The sequence below is a fragment of the Papilio xuthus genome, unplaced genomic scaffold (genome assembly GCF_000836235.2).
Source record: "Papilio xuthus unplaced genomic scaffold, Pxut_1.1 DF829567.1, whole genome shotgun sequence".
Lineage (NCBI taxonomy): Eukaryota > Metazoa > Arthropoda > Insecta > Lepidoptera > Papilionidae > Papilio > Papilio xuthus.
In genome coordinates, this window is record NW_013529082.1 from 607,051 (window position 1) to 626,241 (window position 19,191).

The following is a 19,191-nucleotide window of genomic DNA, read 5'->3' on the forward strand; positions in this document are numbered from 1 at the left end:
CAATCCCTGAGGTAAGGGCAGCACCAGACTTACTGAAAACGCAGCGTTTTGTCGCGTTCCGTGCGTACCCATCCGTATATATGTCCAGAAACTTCACAAGTTTTATAAAATATTTCTTTTGCCGTGTAAATACGTACCTTTAAAATGTATTGTTACTCACATTAGAAATAAGACATTATTACTGTTGGACCTCTAACAATTGCATTGATAAAGGACCTTTCAATTCAGGGTCATAATGATGAATGTGAAATATAACAATGATTTATCCACACGGACCTACAATATCGATTGTACTTTACAACAATTAAAAATGGTGAATCCATTATCTTCATACGTCAAACACAATATCTTTTACGTTAACATAAAAAAAAACAAATGTGTACGTCCTTTCCTGGCAAGGTTTTATTTTTCTTAAGGCAATTTCAGAACATTTTTACGTACCGATAGCTCCCTAAGCAAGTTATTGTAACATAACCTAAAAACAGGCCCAAGGTCTAATTATTAACTGATATAGTCCTAAATATTGCTAAACTTAACTTGCAAAGGCACTTGGCCATAGCCCGAATAATCAAGACCCTCCCACAAAATTGAATCAAATCAATTTCGAAGTGGAATCGAATAGAGCACGTAACTAATCCGGTTGTGTGAATACACCTTAAATTTAGCGTAAGGTAACGGACAATATTCGGCGTTTAATTTATCGTCGGGCGCGTCGGTTCAGCGAAGCGCGAGTCAGACAGACACACGCACGACTTTTTTATTTAATGTCATTGATGCATGGAAGAGATGCATCTTGTATCGTGAAAGCTAAACTTATCCGTTATCGTATTTACTGGCGTATTTATTTATAGAATTCAGTTGTGTTTGTTGCTAAGCGGGAAAGCTTTCCGAGAAAAGATGAATTACGATTTATTTGCGATTCTTCATAATTTAATTGTTTATTATCATAGTCGTCAACAGCTTGTGGTACGCATCAACCTACTACTCTACTCTAAGGATAAAGCCCGTATTGTACTAGCATAAAATACTTTTCTGTTTTATTGGTATAAAGAAAGAGATATATTTCGAAATCGTGTGCTAATAGTAAAAGTAAATTCAATAATTTTATAAAACCTTAAAGTCATCACGTAACTTTTGTTGTGTTATTTTTTTAATTTTTCGTATGACACAAGTACTTGTCCGCAATGCCACGTGCGTGTCAATGTCTCAGTTTGTTTGCGATTCGATAAATGTTATTAGAAGAAAATTACGCAAGGCTTTTAATGGCAACACTCCATCGACTCGTGGTACTATCGATTTTATTGTTTCATACAAACATTTTAATTCTTTCGTACGCATACATACAAAACTGTAATAAAAGAAGCTTAAATTAAGACCTAGTTAAATAAAAGAACTAATATTCAAGGCAATTTAAATGAGCACAAACTCGATGAGGGCACCCCTTTCACTTTCATTGTGAATTCTACGGCCATGATCCAGCTCTATCACCACATCAGCACGATAACATCATGATATAACATTATGACGTCATTAACACATGGGAAGTAGTTCTTTAATTTGCAAGATTTGATGACAAACATCGTCAAGGATGAAACATAAAAAAACTTTAAAATATAAATGACCAAAACATGAGATGAGATTAGATTTCATCTACATTTTAACTAAATGTTTGCAGAAGAAAATCCTTACAGTGTTTTCCACCTTCCATGCTAAAACATATTGCCTATCTCTTTTATTCTCCAAGAGTATGAGGGTGATAACGATATTCACGTGTTTCATATGTCTGTGTACGGTCATCGTTAAGAACATTCCAAGATTTATCATCATCATCGTCGTCAGCTCACTATACGTCCCCACCGAGGAGCTCGGAGCCTACCCTAAGTTAAGGGTGATTAGGCCATAGTCAACCACGCTGGTCAAGTGCGGGTTGGTTGACTTCACACATATCTTTGAATTTCTTCTCAGATATGTGCAGGTTGCATCACTATGTTTTCCTTCACCGTATGAACGTCGGATAAATGTACATATGTAAATCGGAAATCGAAAAACACATTGGTACATGGCGGGATTCGAACTCAGGACCTGCAGATTGCAAGTCAAGTGCTTAACCACTGAGCCACCGACGCTCTTTAAGATTAATACTAGTACGTTATAAATAATTTAAAAGTTTAGCAGAAGCTCTACGTCTATAGAAAAAATTCATTGACTCAAGGAAAAATATTACACTATTTACATCACTGTTACATAATGTAGGTAATTAAATGTTAAACGCACTAGTTATGAGAATTATTAATAACGAATTACAGTATTTATTTAGGACTAGCTGTCGCTTGCGGCATTATGCGGTGATTTAAAAAAAAACTTAATTAGTAGCCTGTCTGTTCTTCCAGACTTTGCTTTGCATCTATGCAAAATTTCAGGGAAAGAACCTTTAGCCATTCTGAAAATACATTCTAACAAACATCCATCTAAACTTTCGCATTTATAATATTAGTAATATTTTACTTTTTATACATTGTTTTGGTATATATTTTGAAGCTGTATTCGTGTAATTTTTAGGTTAAGACTCGTAGTCTCATGACGTCATTTGTATATATCGATTCCTGAGCTGGCTGTAAGCTTTGAGAAACTCTAAAGGAATCAATTGTTCTAACGACCAATTGCTATAACAACGTGTATTAGTTAATAGTTATTGTCCATTCATTTAAACATTTAATTGTTGTTGCAGTTTACGACTACATCTTTTCTTTTTTAAAGCATCTAAATGTGTATATTTACTTTGACTTACAACCTAGTTTCTTAAATTTACTTTGTACATGAAAAGAAAACAAACCTTTTTTTTGATTCGCGTTGTGGAAAATAACAGTCCAGTTGGAAAAACTGAAACGTAAATTTTTGTAGGGGCTAAAATTTGCAATAAAACCATTAAGTTTGTTTGCTATTTTAATTTAAAATCAATTAATTATAAATTTCCATAATTCTTTTTTATGAATATCCAAAACAATAAAAATTACTACAGTCTTTAAATCATTGAAAAATGTACAATAATTAATTGACTTTTAAAATGAATTATACAATTACATGTGAATTACATTACTTTCAGATACAAAAAAAAATTTCAAGGAAAAATATTCCTTTTCATCGACAGAATATTATCAATTAAAGTTAGAAGTAATAAAAACCACAGCCATTTTTGTACAAACTACTTAACTAATGTTGTGTACAGTCACTTGCAAAAACAACCACCTCTTTGGAAGTTGGTTAAAAAAGACGACACCGCTCGCATCCTGCCAGTATATAGAACCCCTTATAGGCTAAAATATACAAAAAGATACCAAAAGATATTTTTTTCTGTTCGTAAAAAAGATGTAATTTATTTATTATTACCATGCGGATATAAAAATCATGTACAAAAGAAAAAATCATATAAACAAAATTAATATTCGCGATTTAAAGTTGTTTAATTAAATCAAAAAATTAATTGAACGTTTATTTTACAACATTAATTTAAAAATCAACTAAAATAAGAAATGTATTTTCCTATCCATCACGCAATACATTAAACCCCCGGTTCTTGGACTTTTTATCGCTGAAAAATCATTGAACCAGGTACAGAACTGTTCCTACAATAATGAAAATATGCAATAATAATTCATAAGAAAAAGAACAAAAGAAAGCTGAAAAAAAATTTTCAAAGAGTATATAAAATCCAGTCCGTCAAAGATCGGGTAACTATGACGTCATAGATTAGAAATAAAAATAATATAAATATGAGATGGTAATAAGAAATGTAAGTACAAATACAACAAATACTTATGTTGCAAAAAAGAAAATCACAAGCAAAATTATAAACTATCAAAGATAAAATCAGTCTGACATTTGCAACAGAAGCATTTGTGGTGTATATGAGTTAAAAAAATTATAAAAGTGTTTTGAAAAGAAATAAAGAAAATATCACATAAATTCATTATTGTATACCAAACGATTTAATCTAATCCTTTTTCTAAACCTTTGAGACAGATAGAAAAATACAATCCAAAATATTGCAAAGTACTGTACAATTGTTTGTTTTTTTTTCTGTTATGGCCTGTGGTATTTTGTTTCAATATTTGGTAGCTTTAGTTTAAATCTCTCTGAATTTAGTTAGATCCATTTTTGGTATAAGAGGACTGTCGCATGGTACAGGTTCGTTTCTGAAAATTATAAAAGTTTTTAACACAAGAGTGGTATATGGAACCTTGTTAAAATCATTTCATTATCTTTTTTATTTATTGTCATTGTGGTCAAATTTAAGTAAGAATCAATTTAGGTACTTACCCAGGTAGATTAGGTCTTAAGAAAGCATTCGGCGTCTGTGAAGTAAATTCCGTTCCATCTCTGTTATCACATAGCAAACTTGAAAATGTTACTTTCTTGATCTCTGCTAGTTGACCTAAAAAAAACCCACCGAAAAATTTATTAGTTTCAAATCGTTATACTTGTAACAAACGGCCTAAAATATAGTTTCGAATTTACGAGTCGATACATATTAGTACTGACTGACTAAAAGTGAGTTTCTGAGCCCAAAATCCCGTTTAAAGCATATTGTTGTCTCTGTTTTGTCAAAGACAATGAATGGGACGATGATATTTTATACAAAGATTTTGATCTCTAGAACCCACGGTAAGAGTTGTATTAACTAAGGTTAGTTAATTACGAGATTCGTACTTGGTGTAAATGCTCCTGGATTAATATTTGATCCATAGTCGTAGAAATATCGATCCCCCTTCCTAAGCCTGGTAAACTGGTCAGCGATGATGTTGGCGAATGTTGGTCCGACTACACCGCCTTCCACAGGTGCTTCTAGGAGACCACCGATCCATAGATCTATGTCTTCTGAACTTTGGTAAACTGATGAAAGACGTTGCGCAGTCTGAAATAAAGGAAGTCTTAATCATTGGAAAGTAGTCAAGAGTTTTCTAATAATCATCCCGTTTAAAATCCTTTTCTAAGTTAGCCTGCTTAGTCGCCAATTTGTTTATTTTAAGCCTATTAACTTTTCTTTCCGCATTTTAACCAGTTTTTGGAGTACCACAGTCTCGCTTCTATGAGTAGTGACAAGGTTCTTCCGACCGATGCGATCTTCCGTCTTACTAATTAATCATGATTGTGCAATGGACCGTAATAATTACACACCAAAGTATACATTTGTACACTTTGTTGAAAATAACAGATTAAGAAGGATCATTCAACTAAGCAGAACCTAAAAGAATATTGCTAACTTTTGAAAAAAGGCTACTAAAAATGTTTGGCCTAGATGTCAAGGTCAAGTTAAAGTTACAGATAAAGAAGATTCCTCTCTACAGCAAAGATACATACAATAGGACTGAATTGCTTGAAGTCGGTGAAGGGCTTAAGGCCACAAAGTCTTCTGTAGTGGTTGTAAGGACGCAGGCCGATGTCTCTGCCTCGCTGGATGTTGATAGCAGCAAGGTCTAATCCATAAGGCTTTACGCCACGGAACATGTAACGAGACAACTGAAAAACAAAAATTACTTAATCTAATGACAATTTATTTGAGAACATTTTTGGTGGATACAAAGAAGAGATCTACAACTGATTTACAGGAATGGACTATTTTAAGACCGGAGGTAATAATGTGTATGAAGTTGAGAGTTCGTTGGCTACTTAAATATAAAAAGTTAGTCTTTTGTTATGTATAAATTAACTGACCCCTTCCGTAACAAATGGATCAACTGACTGCATCGGCTGCATGGAAAGTCCAATCAGAATTCTGTCCAGAAAAGGCAAAAGTCGCAATCGTGAAGGCTGGTGCATTATTTCTGGTATAGATATAGTTTCATAAATTTCGCCACTTTTTGAATTAGGTACCCTGTAATAGAAATATCTTAATAACAAACTATTATATTTGCCATAACGACCATTCTTGAGACAGGATTCAAAAGACAAAAAAAGAAAGCGAAACGAGAATCTTACATAATCTTCCCATCTACAATAGAGTGCCCAAATCGCATCGCAGCCGCAGAGAATTCAGCTGTAAGTGACGGGTTCACTTGAGGGTCGTATCCTGGCGAGTATCCGGGAAAAGTGAGCAGTTGAAATTCCAGCATGATTTGAGGACCTGAAAGAAATAGTTATCAACTTACTGTATTAAGCCTTATTCTTAAGCCAGAATGAAATCCCATCGAATTGAAAAAATGAAAAGTTGATGTTATGAAAGCATGTATAAGGTGTTTGTTCACAGATCTGTGATATGACTTCTTTGATTGCAAAGAAATTGTATATGGATCAATAGTTTCGCTCTTTGTGTACAAATGGCGAAAGACGACCGATTTGGCATTAGCAAAATATATGAAATATGTACATTGACATGCTCACCAAGTAGCAACGGCAGCCATTCATTGTAAATTATATGTTGAAATTCTGCCTGAAGTATCCTTCTGGTCTCCATAAAGACCGTGTCTTCTGTCCATTTCGGATTGATTGTGGCGAGAATTCTCGCTACACGATTGTGCTCTCTCGTCCAAATGGTATGAAGTACAGTTAGAGATAGAATTTGATTGGCGTGATTATCGCCTGAAATATTTAAAAGGATTAAATTCAAGGAATCTTGTATCCTCAGATCTCTTAATAATATTCGTAGAGTGTTAAAATAACTATGAATTAGTACTCTAACATACCTGAGTCAAAGCAAACAGCTCCTTCCTTATCTGACAAGCATTCTTTCCTATCTGTAACAGGTGGAAGATCTCTACCGTAATCTTTGAATACTTTAAGTAAACCTCCCGGAGCTCTTAAAGAATCTGTCTTCTCTTTAGTACTGCCGTAAATATGCGACAAGTCCTGATAATGAGTCGCGCCGTTCATCTGAAATTATAACAGATATCTAAAATGATTTGACATGTAAAAGCACGGTTTTGAATTGTAACAAATACTTGATTTCTTATATGCAACTTCCATTTCTTGTATTCAATATTTGTGCCAATTTTCAGATTTTGATGATAATTACGTACATATGTGCAATACCCACCTGCTTCGCATATCCAAGGGAACAATCCCCAGCAGGCGACAGTTGTGCCCTAACAAAGTTAATACAGCGATGTTGGAAGTGATCGAAGAAGGGATCGTTGGGTTCAACCTCAATGGGGGCGCAGGCCCAATGCTGGAGGTGTGGAGGAAGGGGCGCCTCGCCGTCTCCCGCACAACACGATATCGGCTTGTTATCTTCTGTAAATTACCAATTGATCTGCTATAAGAATGATTATTCATTTTATTGGGTTAATATAATATGTCTGTACTTTGTGATACCATTTTTTGTCTTCTAATTTACCTGCCGTATAAACAACTCCTGCGCTGATGTCATGTGCGATGAACTGTCCGAACTGCATGAACATGAGGTTGTGTGTACGGCTGGGACTGCTGGCGTCCAACAGAATGCGACGACTGACTGTCCTCGCACTGGGCAGTGGAAGACCTGAGGATGACTTTCTTATCGCCCAAATACCTGGGGGTGAAGAGTCTACTTTTAATGTCCGTGTAAAATATCATTCTATTTTCTAGATGGCAGTCCCTTTGTTTACTCGAATTTTTCTGGGTCGGAAACTTCTTTAAACATCGACTATAATAGAAGATACCTTGCAAATATCTTTGTTCCCTTTTAATGAATCTAAATAAGATTAATCTTACCATCACTATAGTCTGGAGGCAGTAATCTTTCAAAGGCTGTGTTAGCAGCGCCCCAGCTCGGGTTTTTGACATTGTTACACTCCCCTCCTAAAGTTCTGTATCGGTTGTCTGTAGGTAGACAATTAGGCTGTGGTGGGCAATATGGCCCTGAAAAAAAAATTATTTTTAATGTATATTTTGTTTTTATACGAAGTTAAAATATTTATAGTTATTGAAACTCGCACCAGAACACAGTAATTTTTTTTCTTAAAGGTTAAAAAGCTTAAATTAACTTTTAACACTTTGTTGCCAGAGATTGTACAGAGTTTGCGTGAAAGCAGTAAATATTAAATAACTTAAAATGATACAAAAATATGGACCATCTGTGTAATCGGTGAGTCCCAAGGCCAGTTCATCTTCAGAGATAGCCTGGCGAGACTTCAATTCCTGTGCAGCAAACATGTTCAGCAAACCACCACGAGCCAAGTCCTTTACTCGTTCGTCATATGTAACCGTTGACTGTAATTATAATTATTATTTAATAAGCATCATTGATGATAACAAAAGAAGTGTAAAAAAAAAATTGTCATGCTCATCAAAAAGCATTAGTATAAAAAAATGGCAATTTTATACTGAAATGTAATTTGCATTATTTTTTTAAAAGGCGCTAAAGGTCATTTATTATTTGTAAAATTTAAATATGACTATTTTAAAAGTATTACACAATTTTCACATGCAAAATATTTACCAAATAATGTCCATAACTAGGTGCAGTACTATCCACAATAGTGATGTTATCTTTTAACAATTTCTCTGCTGTTCTGAGCCAATCTGCGACCTTCTGATGTGACAGTTTATGAGCAGACTTCATATCTTCTATGCTCATTGTGGACGTGCGCATTTTACGATCAGATTCCGCTGTAAAAAAATCACAAGTAATAATTACTCTAATATTGTCTTCTCATAACAATATGTTTTATAATTTGCGGCACTGGAAACAGAATCCGTTTGAAATACCAATTGCGAAGTAATTAATCGCTGTCTCAAATATTTTTGAGTTAGTCTGTCAATAAAAAATTGTACCTGCATGATGATGACCAGTAAAACAGCATACACCAATACTTCCAGAACCTTCTAGATGACACAGAAGGTTGTTAGAGTTTGGTCGAACATGCGCAGGACATTGCACCTTGGGGACACAAATACCTTTCCGCGGACACACGTCGCACGGCGGTGGACTATGTATGTGTTCTAAAAAAGCGCATAATTAACACGTTGAATGCTACATTTTCGTCTTAAAAAGAAATCTCCATGCAAGTGACTGAAGGTGTTAACAATATTACGTTTATCCTTAGTTTGCATCAAAATATAATTAACCAAAATGTAATCGTTTAATACTTATACATAGGTCATGCTTCACTTAAGCAAGTTCCTTAGTATAGATCTAAACCTATACTAAGGGTTTACAACTCTCTGTGTAGCATTTAGACAGATTTTATGTCTAACAATTCTACTACTATAGGTTTTTAGACTTTCATGGAATATGAACTTAATAAAAGTATAATCTTAAAATGATTTTTATTCGTTGAAGAATAATAGAAATCATTTCATAATTTGAAAAAAAATATATAATTTACTAGAAACCAACAAATACATTTTCGTTTTTCAATTCATACATATTTTGTATAAAGTTAGTCTTAAGTAATTAAGCATCTAAACTTACCATTTTCATCATATCTTTTAAGATCTATTCTTTCGTAACACTGGACTTTTATCAACGGACAGACAACCGTTATATACACAAATATATATATCACTGATTTTAATGTAAACATATTGTATATAAATCCTAGATACGATCACATAGTAAGGACACGTGTAATCTGTCGCCTTATGGCGATATAAATGAACGAGATATTATAAACTTTCAATAAACAGAATATTTCAGCGGGTAGAATGATAAAAAAATTGGACATGGAAATGTCAATGTCAGAGATTTTATAGTGATTTGGAACGTATTTTGATTGGGTTAAGGTCCAAAATTACTAACGTAGAAATTAATAGTAGGTAGATTAAATTTTAATCCACATTTTGATACTGTCATTATATTTTTATAGTGCCAATCTTACTATTATTATAAATACGAATGTTTAGATGGACGGATGGATGGATGGATGTATGTTTGAAGATATCTCCAGAACGCCTAAACGGATATTCATGAAATTTGGCATACATACAGAACATATTCTGGATGAAAACATGGGCTATGTGTTTATTTTTAATTCTGCGCGGACAGAGTCGCGGCTGACAACTAGTGATATAGAAGGTTTAAAATAAGACTTAGAATTAATGTTTTTGAAAAATATATATTTATCATGACAACCTCAATATATCACATAAATATATCAAAAGATGTACGATATATTTCATTTTTAATAGCCTCTATTCAATTTAAATAATTTTAGTTACTTGAGTAAAGTAATTCGCATTTCTATTAAAATAATATTTAAAAATTATTCACCAAATAGTTCAGGGCACACAAACCGCGTACCAGCTTTACATTTCACTTGTGTACAAACATGTTGCCATCTCTTTCACACTCTTTAACAAAATTGAGACAACAATACGTATAAAACAAGTCTTAGAAGAATTTAATTTTAAAAGATTAGCGTTTTACAGCATTTTTATTTCTTAAATACAAACTTTAACGTATTGTTATTATATTATTGCGCTTTCAATTTTTAAATTGATTTTACTTCTCTCTCGCCCCGTATTCATTAAATGTCATTATCACAGCCAGCGTATATCATTTACATAAAATACTTATAAATAACAGATTAAGGTTCGACATTCTTCTTTTTCTTTAAGTCCGATGGCAGAAGAAAACTTATCAGCCCTCCAACTAGAAAAGAATATAGTTATATCAGATATAACTACTCCATTGCATGAAGACTTGTTCGTAATAGATTGAAAAATAAAAGATTGGGAAAGTATATTAATAATAAAGCTTATCACTTAGGTTTACACCTTTTCTAGTACATCACGAATCAAAAAGAAAATTTTTCTTAGCATTCAAAGTGCTTTTATACTATTACAACATCCTGAGAAAGTTGGATTATTACTTCACTTGTATTCTAAATACAAATAATAATAATAAGATAGGAAGTATAATAGTAATAATAATGAAAAGGTTCCTATCTCTGCAGCCCTGACCATTGATTGCTTGAGTTATGGGATTCCGCAGCCGGTGGTGCTCTATTTTTAATATAATATATTTGGTATTATATAATTTTCTATTTTATATATAAAATGTTCTATATTAAGAATACGATAAATAAATAAAAATATAGAAATAAATAATAATAATAAGAAGAAATCCACTAGAAATGCACAAACCTATAGCAAGTCCAGCGAAGCCGTAGAAAGAGAGCTGGCAGTGGTCGGTCAGCAGCGCCTTAAGGATGTTGATGCCTAGAACCGAGCTGCCACGTCCCACCATTAAGCACAGGCACACCGCCATCGCCCTGAACAACATCACCACATAATATGTCTACCCATATATAGATCTTGTGATAAGACGTGATTGTTAGTCGCACCACTTCGAATCGGGTCGACCGATTTAATTTCCGAATAAACTCGTTTTCCGTGTCTAGGAAACTTTTTCAGTCGTTAGTTAAGCTTCAATTATACCATTACTTAAAAAAAATTACTTACTTGACATATGTAGGGAAAACATCGACGACGAATGTAGCCAGGAAACCAAAGTTGAGAACCCCTGACACGTAGATGATAAAGAGGATGTTGCTAACAATCCAACTGCTACTTAAGTTCACCAGCAGACCCGCTACCCCAGACAATAGCTGGTAAAATGAAAATTAAATATAATTAAGCCAAAGGAGCTTTGGATTCAAATTTTGTTAACAAAACCGCCATCTATCGAAAACTATCAAAACTTTGTTGTCGATGAATGTGGAATAGCTCATAACATTTTTAAGCGTTCAGAATAAACTTCTAGCAATGTATCTTGAACTTTACCTGCAGTGAAATAAGAAGTGTTTTCCTTCCAGTACAAGTCATAATTGTGGTCAGGATTAAGTTCAGTATAGCCATGAAAACATCAATACAGAACACCATTATCATGGCGGTTTGATCCAAGCCGCAATTCGCTGTCTGAAATGAGTAAAATATAAAATAAACCAACGAAAATATCTATTCAATTGTTCAATATTAAAAAAAAATTAAAATCTGTTCTTAAATTTGTAAAGTGCAATAACTAGAAGTGACAACCGATGAAGATAGCTTGTCAAAGGTCTGAAATTATGAACTAATTAATTGCAATCTATTCAACACTAGATGGCGTTATCACTAATTGTAACTATGAACTAAATTATGAACGTCTCGGCCTCAGAAAGGCGATACCTGTTTATTGAATCGCCATCGCCTTCGTATCGACATCCACAATTATATCAAAATTAGTATGAGATATTTATTGTATTTACTTTACGCCTGCACAAACGTAAACACTTTTCTCAATGTTGATACGATGGCGCTTGTTACAAATATTCTTGCTTGACGAGTTAGCCTCGTCGATAGATATTTATATCCTTACCTGTGTCTTAGTGACGTCAAGTGAAGTCTGCAGCATTTGACAGAATGTGATGTTACTGTCGTCTCGTTCTATGGCGCGCATCATACCGTCCGCTATGTACGGCAGCCATACCATGTACGGGTTCAAACTAAAACAATTAACAATTTTAAACAGATGCATCATCCTGCTCTTATCCCTACGGAGGGTCGGCACGGTATGTACTACTCCTCCATACCTCTCTATCAGTCATCATATCTGAATTCATATCCTTCTTATGCATATCCTCTTTCACACAATTCATCCAGACTTTCTTTGGTCTTCTACCTCTGTAGCCATTCACATTCAATCTCATTACTTTTTTGCAACTTTGTAAACAGCTTGTTGAACTAGAATTTTTTATAAAATAGATAATAGAAAATAGGCAATTTATAATCCCGCCAAGGGTACGAGACCGAATGCGAGACACGATACATACATTAATTAGTAATCTTACCAAAAATAAACAATGATAAACAACAAAGACAGTAGCAAAGTTTTCTTCAAAAGCGGAGGTTTGAGTAGCGGCGTCGTTTGCGATTTAAGTGACGCCCACAGGCCTACCACGTCAGTTGCTTTTCTGTCTTCGTCTAAGGTCACTGACATCACCTGGAAAGATTTTTTACTACTCAACTTTTATTACTAACGCCCTATAGATTATAATTCGTATAACTTCTAGGCTAATTTCGCGGCTCTTAATTTCGCGGGTGTAGCGGCGCAGAACTCAAGTTTTAGTGTAGTGGGCGCAGCGGGATGAGGGGGTGGGCAGTGCGCAGTGCGCCGATGACCTTGGGTCGCCAAGCTATTGAAAAAGACTTATGTTTTACTAATATATGTGTATAAAAGTGAATTAAATCGTTTAACATTGTAGATAATAAACCACTTAAGATAGGTACGTAAAGGATTACAATGTTTTAATGTAGGTCAGGATTAAATTCTAATACTACGAGTACTTTAACATATAAAATAAATGATCGTCAATCGGTCATCACAATTGTGCAGTGACGAAAGATGTGATGTGATGTACGATTATGATAATTTAAATACAATGTTTATGGAGTATTACAAGATTCAAACTTTATAGTAGATTTCAGGTGAGACCACTGCCAGTGGAGGAATTTGCGCACTTCTATATCCCTTCATGTCCCGCCAATATCTATTGTGTTCTGTACAGCTCGTGCGATATTGCAAGCCGCCATAAAGTTTGGATATACCACTAACCTTGAATTCGGCGTCTTTCCCGTTGTTAATAGCATTTATTCCTCTCAGTATTTCTAAAGCTTTATCTTCTTCTCCCACACTGAGCAAGTACTTGGGACTTTCGTAGGACTTGAGTACACCGAGCCCGCTTAGAGCACACGGGATGCAGTAGATGATGTTAAGCAGTCGCCAGGAATTGAAGTGTATATTCAGGTACGGGATGTAATATGAGAACGTAAGCGGCAGCACTGGTATTGTTATAACTAAAAAAAAAACAAAAAAAAACAACTTAGTATTAGGAAAATGCCACATTTCTGTATGACTGGCCTTAGGTATTAAAAAAGGATTTAAATTAAAGGGTTCAAGAATGGGGTTGTACGTAAAAAAATAAGAAAAACAGAAGGAAATTAACTACAATTAAAACCAAAGTAGAAGGGTCCGACATATTCAATCTTGATCATTGGTACAACATAGGATGACGAAAGTCTTACTTGCCATGGAGCCGGTGCAGATGAGGAAGATGCTAGTGGTGTAAGCGATCATAGTGGTCCTCTTCGTGTGTGGCGTGCACTCACCGAGCAGGGTGAGCGCTAGCGCGTACGTACCGGCCACGCTATCGGAAAGGGACAACAAATTGTTCACTAGAGAAAGAGCTACTTCTTAACTAGTGATGACCAAAATCCAGAGAGACTCCTTGTAGTCTACAGAAAGTTCAGATGAGATGTAGGATGGCGGGTAATAAACTTAAGGATTCAAAATTCAAAGAAGATAAATTGCAGTTCTCCAATACCAATAAATTGTTATTGGGGCGTACGACAAAAAAATGGGAATCTCTATTTCTAACCACTGTTTAATAATTTAAGTAATGAAAATTGATGTCAACTATTCACTTACCCACATGACGAGGCAAACTTAAGGAGCATGTAAACAATCCAATTCGGTGAAAAGGTGGCGAGGAAACCCGCACCAAACCCTGTCAACAGCGACACGCTGAGTATCTTGCGCCTGCCCTGCGTGTCTGCTAGGTAACCCCAGAAATGAGACGATGCTATGATACCTGAAACCAAAAGATGAAAGATGATTCATACTAATATTATAAATGCGAATATTTGGATGGTTAGACGGATAGATGGATCATTGTTAGAAGGTATCTCTGGAACTCTGGCTGCATGTATCTCGCTGAAATTTGGAATAGTTTTAAAATATAGCCTGGAAGAATACATAGGCTACTCATTAAGATATTTTTTAATTCCACGCAGACAGTGTCGCGGGCGACATCTAGTAAAAAATACATTGTTGCAGTGACGCCTTGGAGTTTTACTCACAAGATATCCAAGAAATTATAGGAGGCCTAGACACAATCTGTGTCGTTGCGCACGCAAATTTACTATCTCCATTGTACAAAAACACATTGTTATTCTCCTAAAATAGCAGGGATGGTAGAACTTATATTTGTTCAAGTGTTTCATCAGTAGAAAACTCACATTTACATTGAACTACTAGGTTATACTACTGCTCTATATCTTTATAAGTACTCAGTAAATTTTAATAATTTACTGAGTACTTATAAATACTTAAATTTTATTAATGTTATTTTTATGTCTTATCTAGTTTTATAATTATTTTTCTTTTGTATCATTCTCTAATTTTATAATGTGCTATCCTATGATGTAATAGTACAATCAAGCAAATATCAAAATGCTGCAAACGTACTTTATGTCATTGAAAGTACAAGACGATCTAAACGAAATGTTGTCGAAGAATCTTCTGAAATCACCCTATTTGGGCAGTTAGGACAAAAAACGTAAATGACCCTAAAAAGACGATAACGCATTTGCATTCCTCTGACGTTGCTGATACATTGATTGTAGTCAAGTACATTTATTTCCTACCAGGTGAGACCACTATGACTTGTAATCAGGTCAAGAGTTTGTCATACATACGTTCTCTGTACGATATACGAGCCTCAATGGTAAGTAAATTTAATTATTTGACTATATCATCGTCACGTCACTTAATATTAGGAAGTTCGCTGCTCTTTTGACCCGTTAACATACAGATAAAACTTTGATATGTTGATTATAGTATTACTTACCGACTAAAGGAGTGCCTGCTATGAGCGCCTGCTGGGAGCTGACAGTGGCCAGTTCACAGGCGCTCGCTGTCACAAGGAACGATACGGAGAAGATCTCGGAGGCCATGCCCATGATCATGCTGCCCACAAGTGCGAGCATTAGATAGTTGAACTTGCCAAAGCCTGGGAAAAAACAATCCATGTATAAACTTTCAACTTTTAACCGTTCTTAACACTTCGACAGCCACTAAAAATCTACGTTCCCGGCGTCACATGTCAGAGTTCTAAATTTAATTAACTTCTTTTTTTTCTTGTTAAATGCAATTTCTTCAGTTGTGTGTTGTTATAAGCTCGGTTATTTAACCATATTATAGGTCCTAAAAAGTATCTTAGCAAATCTTGTACTTCCGTTAAGGTTGTATTTAAAACACGATCATTTTTCTAAAATTCCATATTGATTAATAACTTTTTTTTTTAGGCATTTGATAGGAAACGTAAATTATTTAGTAAAAACAATTTACTAAACCTTACCCGTCATCTCAAGAGCATCTTCATATGACACCTTTTCTAATTTCTTAACCACCATTTTGTAATACTTTAATTAAGAAATTAACTTTAAAAAAATCACCAACACTCTATCACTCGAATCATCTTACTGAGTCGAGTAAAGATTGTCACGCTTTTTATATACACAATTAATCATATAGAGATGTTAATTTAAGAATATTTAAAATATCGATAAGAATATATAAGATAAAAAGTACGGCACTTACGACATCGATAACGAAACATGAACGTCACTAACTATGAATGAAGTTGTAGTACTTTAGTAGTATAGTGTACCTTAAACAACTTGATTTGTTTATTCATAGTTAATTTATAAAAAGAAAGTGCGTATTTAAAGCTATTAAATATTTTGAACTAAGCAAAAAGCATTTATTTTAACATTTAAACGCTTTTTAAAGAATAAGCGACGCATCTCGTCGTTGTAACAATATGCGTTCTGTTTCAGTTTTTACTATTTTGTGTGACATGTCCACCAACTCTTCGTCACAGCACTCACCCGTCATAGTTAAAGCTTCTTCGAATGTAATTTTTTCTAACTTTGTAGCACCCATTTTTTAACCCTTTATCACTTTATTTTGATAGAATTTAATATTATTTTAATTCAATGTCACTTACAAACTAGAGCACGCACAATGTCACTGGGCCGCGCCAATTCCCTTACGATATTTATACGTACATCTATTAGTGCTGGCAATTTTAGTGCATCTCATTTATCGATTAGAAAACTAGGGATGTGCACAGATTATCGATCATTATCATGTATTAATTAAAAATTAGTCAGTTATTATTTGGTTACATATTGGAGTTAGAACTACGTTAAGATTGGCATAATAATTAAATTTAAATGTAAGTAGAAAGTACAAGAAAAACTAGTAATTTTAAAAAATAATAAGAGGGACATCAATGTGTTTTGAACATGCGTTTTGACGGTTTTCGTGTTCTAAAATTGTTCAAAAATCAACACATTATTTTAACGGAAGTAAATTTAAAAGTAACATGTTGTCTTAATTCTAGTTTTGTAGCTTTTCGCTAATTCGTGAAACACGTTTATTTATCAAACAAACGAAAATAGTGCAATAACGGATTTTTACCTCATAAGTGACTCGAAAAGTGATAAAAATTAAATTTTCCTAACTTTTGGTCCAAGTATGCACCAACCTTTAAGACTGAAGAGGCACTGGAAGAAAAAGAGCTTTAGGTATTCCAATAATCAGTTTCTAAATTCCTTTATTAATGAAATTTTAATTCTATTCTAGTTATGCGACAGAAATTACATATTTATTAAATTGGTTTAGTACGATAAATATCTAAAGCTTAAGTGTGGCATGTTTACTGACCGAAAAAAACATCGCTAACAACTCTCACCGGGCCAGATATATTGTTTGGATCATAGTATTTCAATTTGACATGATAAATATTCGTTATTAAAGTATTTTTAAAAGGACTTCCTATTTTCGATTAGAAAGAAATCATTGTTTCTGTATAAAAAGGTTACATCTCATTGTTTCACGCGATCCTTTTGTAAGCAAATATCGAAGACGGAAGTTCCTCTAGTAATAAATCGCAACTAAGAAATCATTTTCGAATTCCATTACTACGACTTGTGTGTCAAGATTGTTTATGTTTCAAACCAGTTTCCACTGTGTTAGCACTTGCTTTACAACAATATCAGTGGTATATTCCATCACGACTTTTGTTATTCTGAATCATGAAAATGCCGCGTCATGCTGACAAAAGCAATAGCGTCATACGAGAACAAACTGCTCGTAATTAAATCTCCGAAAAGCCAGGAGTTTTACGTTTATAATCAAAAGCTTCTTGTTATTTTATGGCTTGTGGACGCATTGAGTCCATTTCTGAGCAGGTCTTTACGTCCTCCCTATACTTATAACATTTTTTTAGAGGGGAATGCTTTATGTGTACTTCGCGCTCCGGGGGGGACGCGGTAGTTATGTGGGATTCGCTTCCGGATGGGAAGCATACCCACTAAACCCCTCTGTTCCTCCTATGCATCATATCGAGGCCACGGGCACGCTTTCGTACGCGACTACACTTATAACCTAAAATTGTCGTCTGAAACAAAATGAAGTTCAGATAATACTGTACTTATAAACGCTATAAATTTATATTATAGTGGGTTTCTGAGAATAAAATGCTCGTTTAAACACATTGTTGTTTCTGTTTTGTCAAAGATTTATGTCGATATTTTTATACAGATACTAACTGTCGCCCGCGACTCCGTCCGCGCGTAATTTAAAATACATGTTGGCCGATTCTCAGACCTACTGAATATGCTCACAAAATTTCATGAGAATCGGTCAAGCCGTTTCGAAGGAGTATGGGAACGAAAATTGTGACACGAGAATTTTACATATAAGATTTTCATCTCAGAAACCAACGGTTATTTTTACTTTGTATAGAGAATCTTATAGTAGTCGTTCGCTAGTTGTATCATAAATTATAAACATCAAAGAGATAACAAGAGTTATCTTAACCAGTACCTTACATAAAACCTGTATTTATCTTTGTAACACGCATAAGATCTACAAATATTGTTTCTTTATATAATTTAAATTACATAATATCTTGATTTTAATATCTTCTCGCATATTAAATTATAGTATTAATCTCCTTATAGAAACTTAAATATACTATTTAAGAACCTACTATAAACAATTGGCAACTTTCAGGACATCTAGCAGTGTCAGGCGTCCCGATAAAGCCGGACACAGATAGGCTTTTCGATTGAGTGTCCGGGTTTAGATATGCTTTTTACATTTCGCAAACAAGAGTGGCCGTGCGCAGACAAAAATAGGGTGTCTGGGCATTCTACGCAAATGTCCGGACAAGCTAGCTGGTCTGTCCGGCTACTAGTTTTAGCGACTTGGCCACCCTACTCGCAAAACAAATTAGCGGAGTTCTTTTTTATATGGGTGGTATTCTTGTAGAAATAAAAATTTCCTAGTTAAGTACTATTAACAAATAAAGATTACAGCTATAACCCCACCTAACTTCATCAATGGTCTTCTATTCTGCGACCGACAATGTGCCTTTAAAAAGT

The 19,191-nt window shown here is 34.4% G+C and overlaps 2 protein-coding genes across 2 annotated transcripts; both read right to left on the bottom strand.

The window, feature by feature from the left end:
• Nucleotides 1-3,891: 3,891 nt before the first annotated feature.
• Pxt (chorion peroxidase) lies at nt 3,892-9,586 on the bottom strand. Its single transcript, XM_013312595.1, has 15 exons — nt 9,389-9,586; nt 8,749-8,916; nt 8,414-8,583; nt 8,046-8,184; nt 7,687-7,833; nt 7,331-7,504; nt 7,031-7,227; nt 6,681-6,867; nt 6,379-6,576; nt 5,977-6,121; nt 5,713-5,872; nt 5,359-5,517; nt 4,708-4,912; nt 4,318-4,432; nt 3,892-4,193 (listed from the first exon to the last, which is right to left on the bottom strand). The coding sequence occupies exons 1-15, from the start codon at nt 9,498-9,500 to the stop codon at nt 4,124-4,126; spliced, it is 2,346 nt and encodes a 781-aa protein (XP_013168049.1). The 5' UTR covers nt 9,501-9,586; the 3' UTR covers nt 3,892-4,123.
• A 632-nt stretch (nt 9,587-10,218) lies between these two features.
• On the bottom strand, nt 10,219-16,205 carry LOC106117606 (synaptic vesicle glycoprotein 2B). The gene is made up of 11 exons (XM_013311986.1): nt 16,095-16,205; nt 15,585-15,746; nt 14,384-14,546; nt 13,981-14,102; nt 13,511-13,752; nt 12,747-12,898; nt 12,275-12,401; nt 11,701-11,835; nt 11,380-11,525; nt 11,062-11,189; nt 10,219-10,567 (listed from the first exon to the last, which is right to left on the bottom strand). Exons 1-11 carry the CDS (start codon nt 16,147-16,149, stop codon nt 10,503-10,505), a joined length of 1,497 nt encoding a protein of 498 aa, XP_013167440.1. The 5' UTR covers nt 16,150-16,205; the 3' UTR covers nt 10,219-10,502.
• Nucleotides 16,206-19,191: the final 2,986 nt, after the last annotated feature.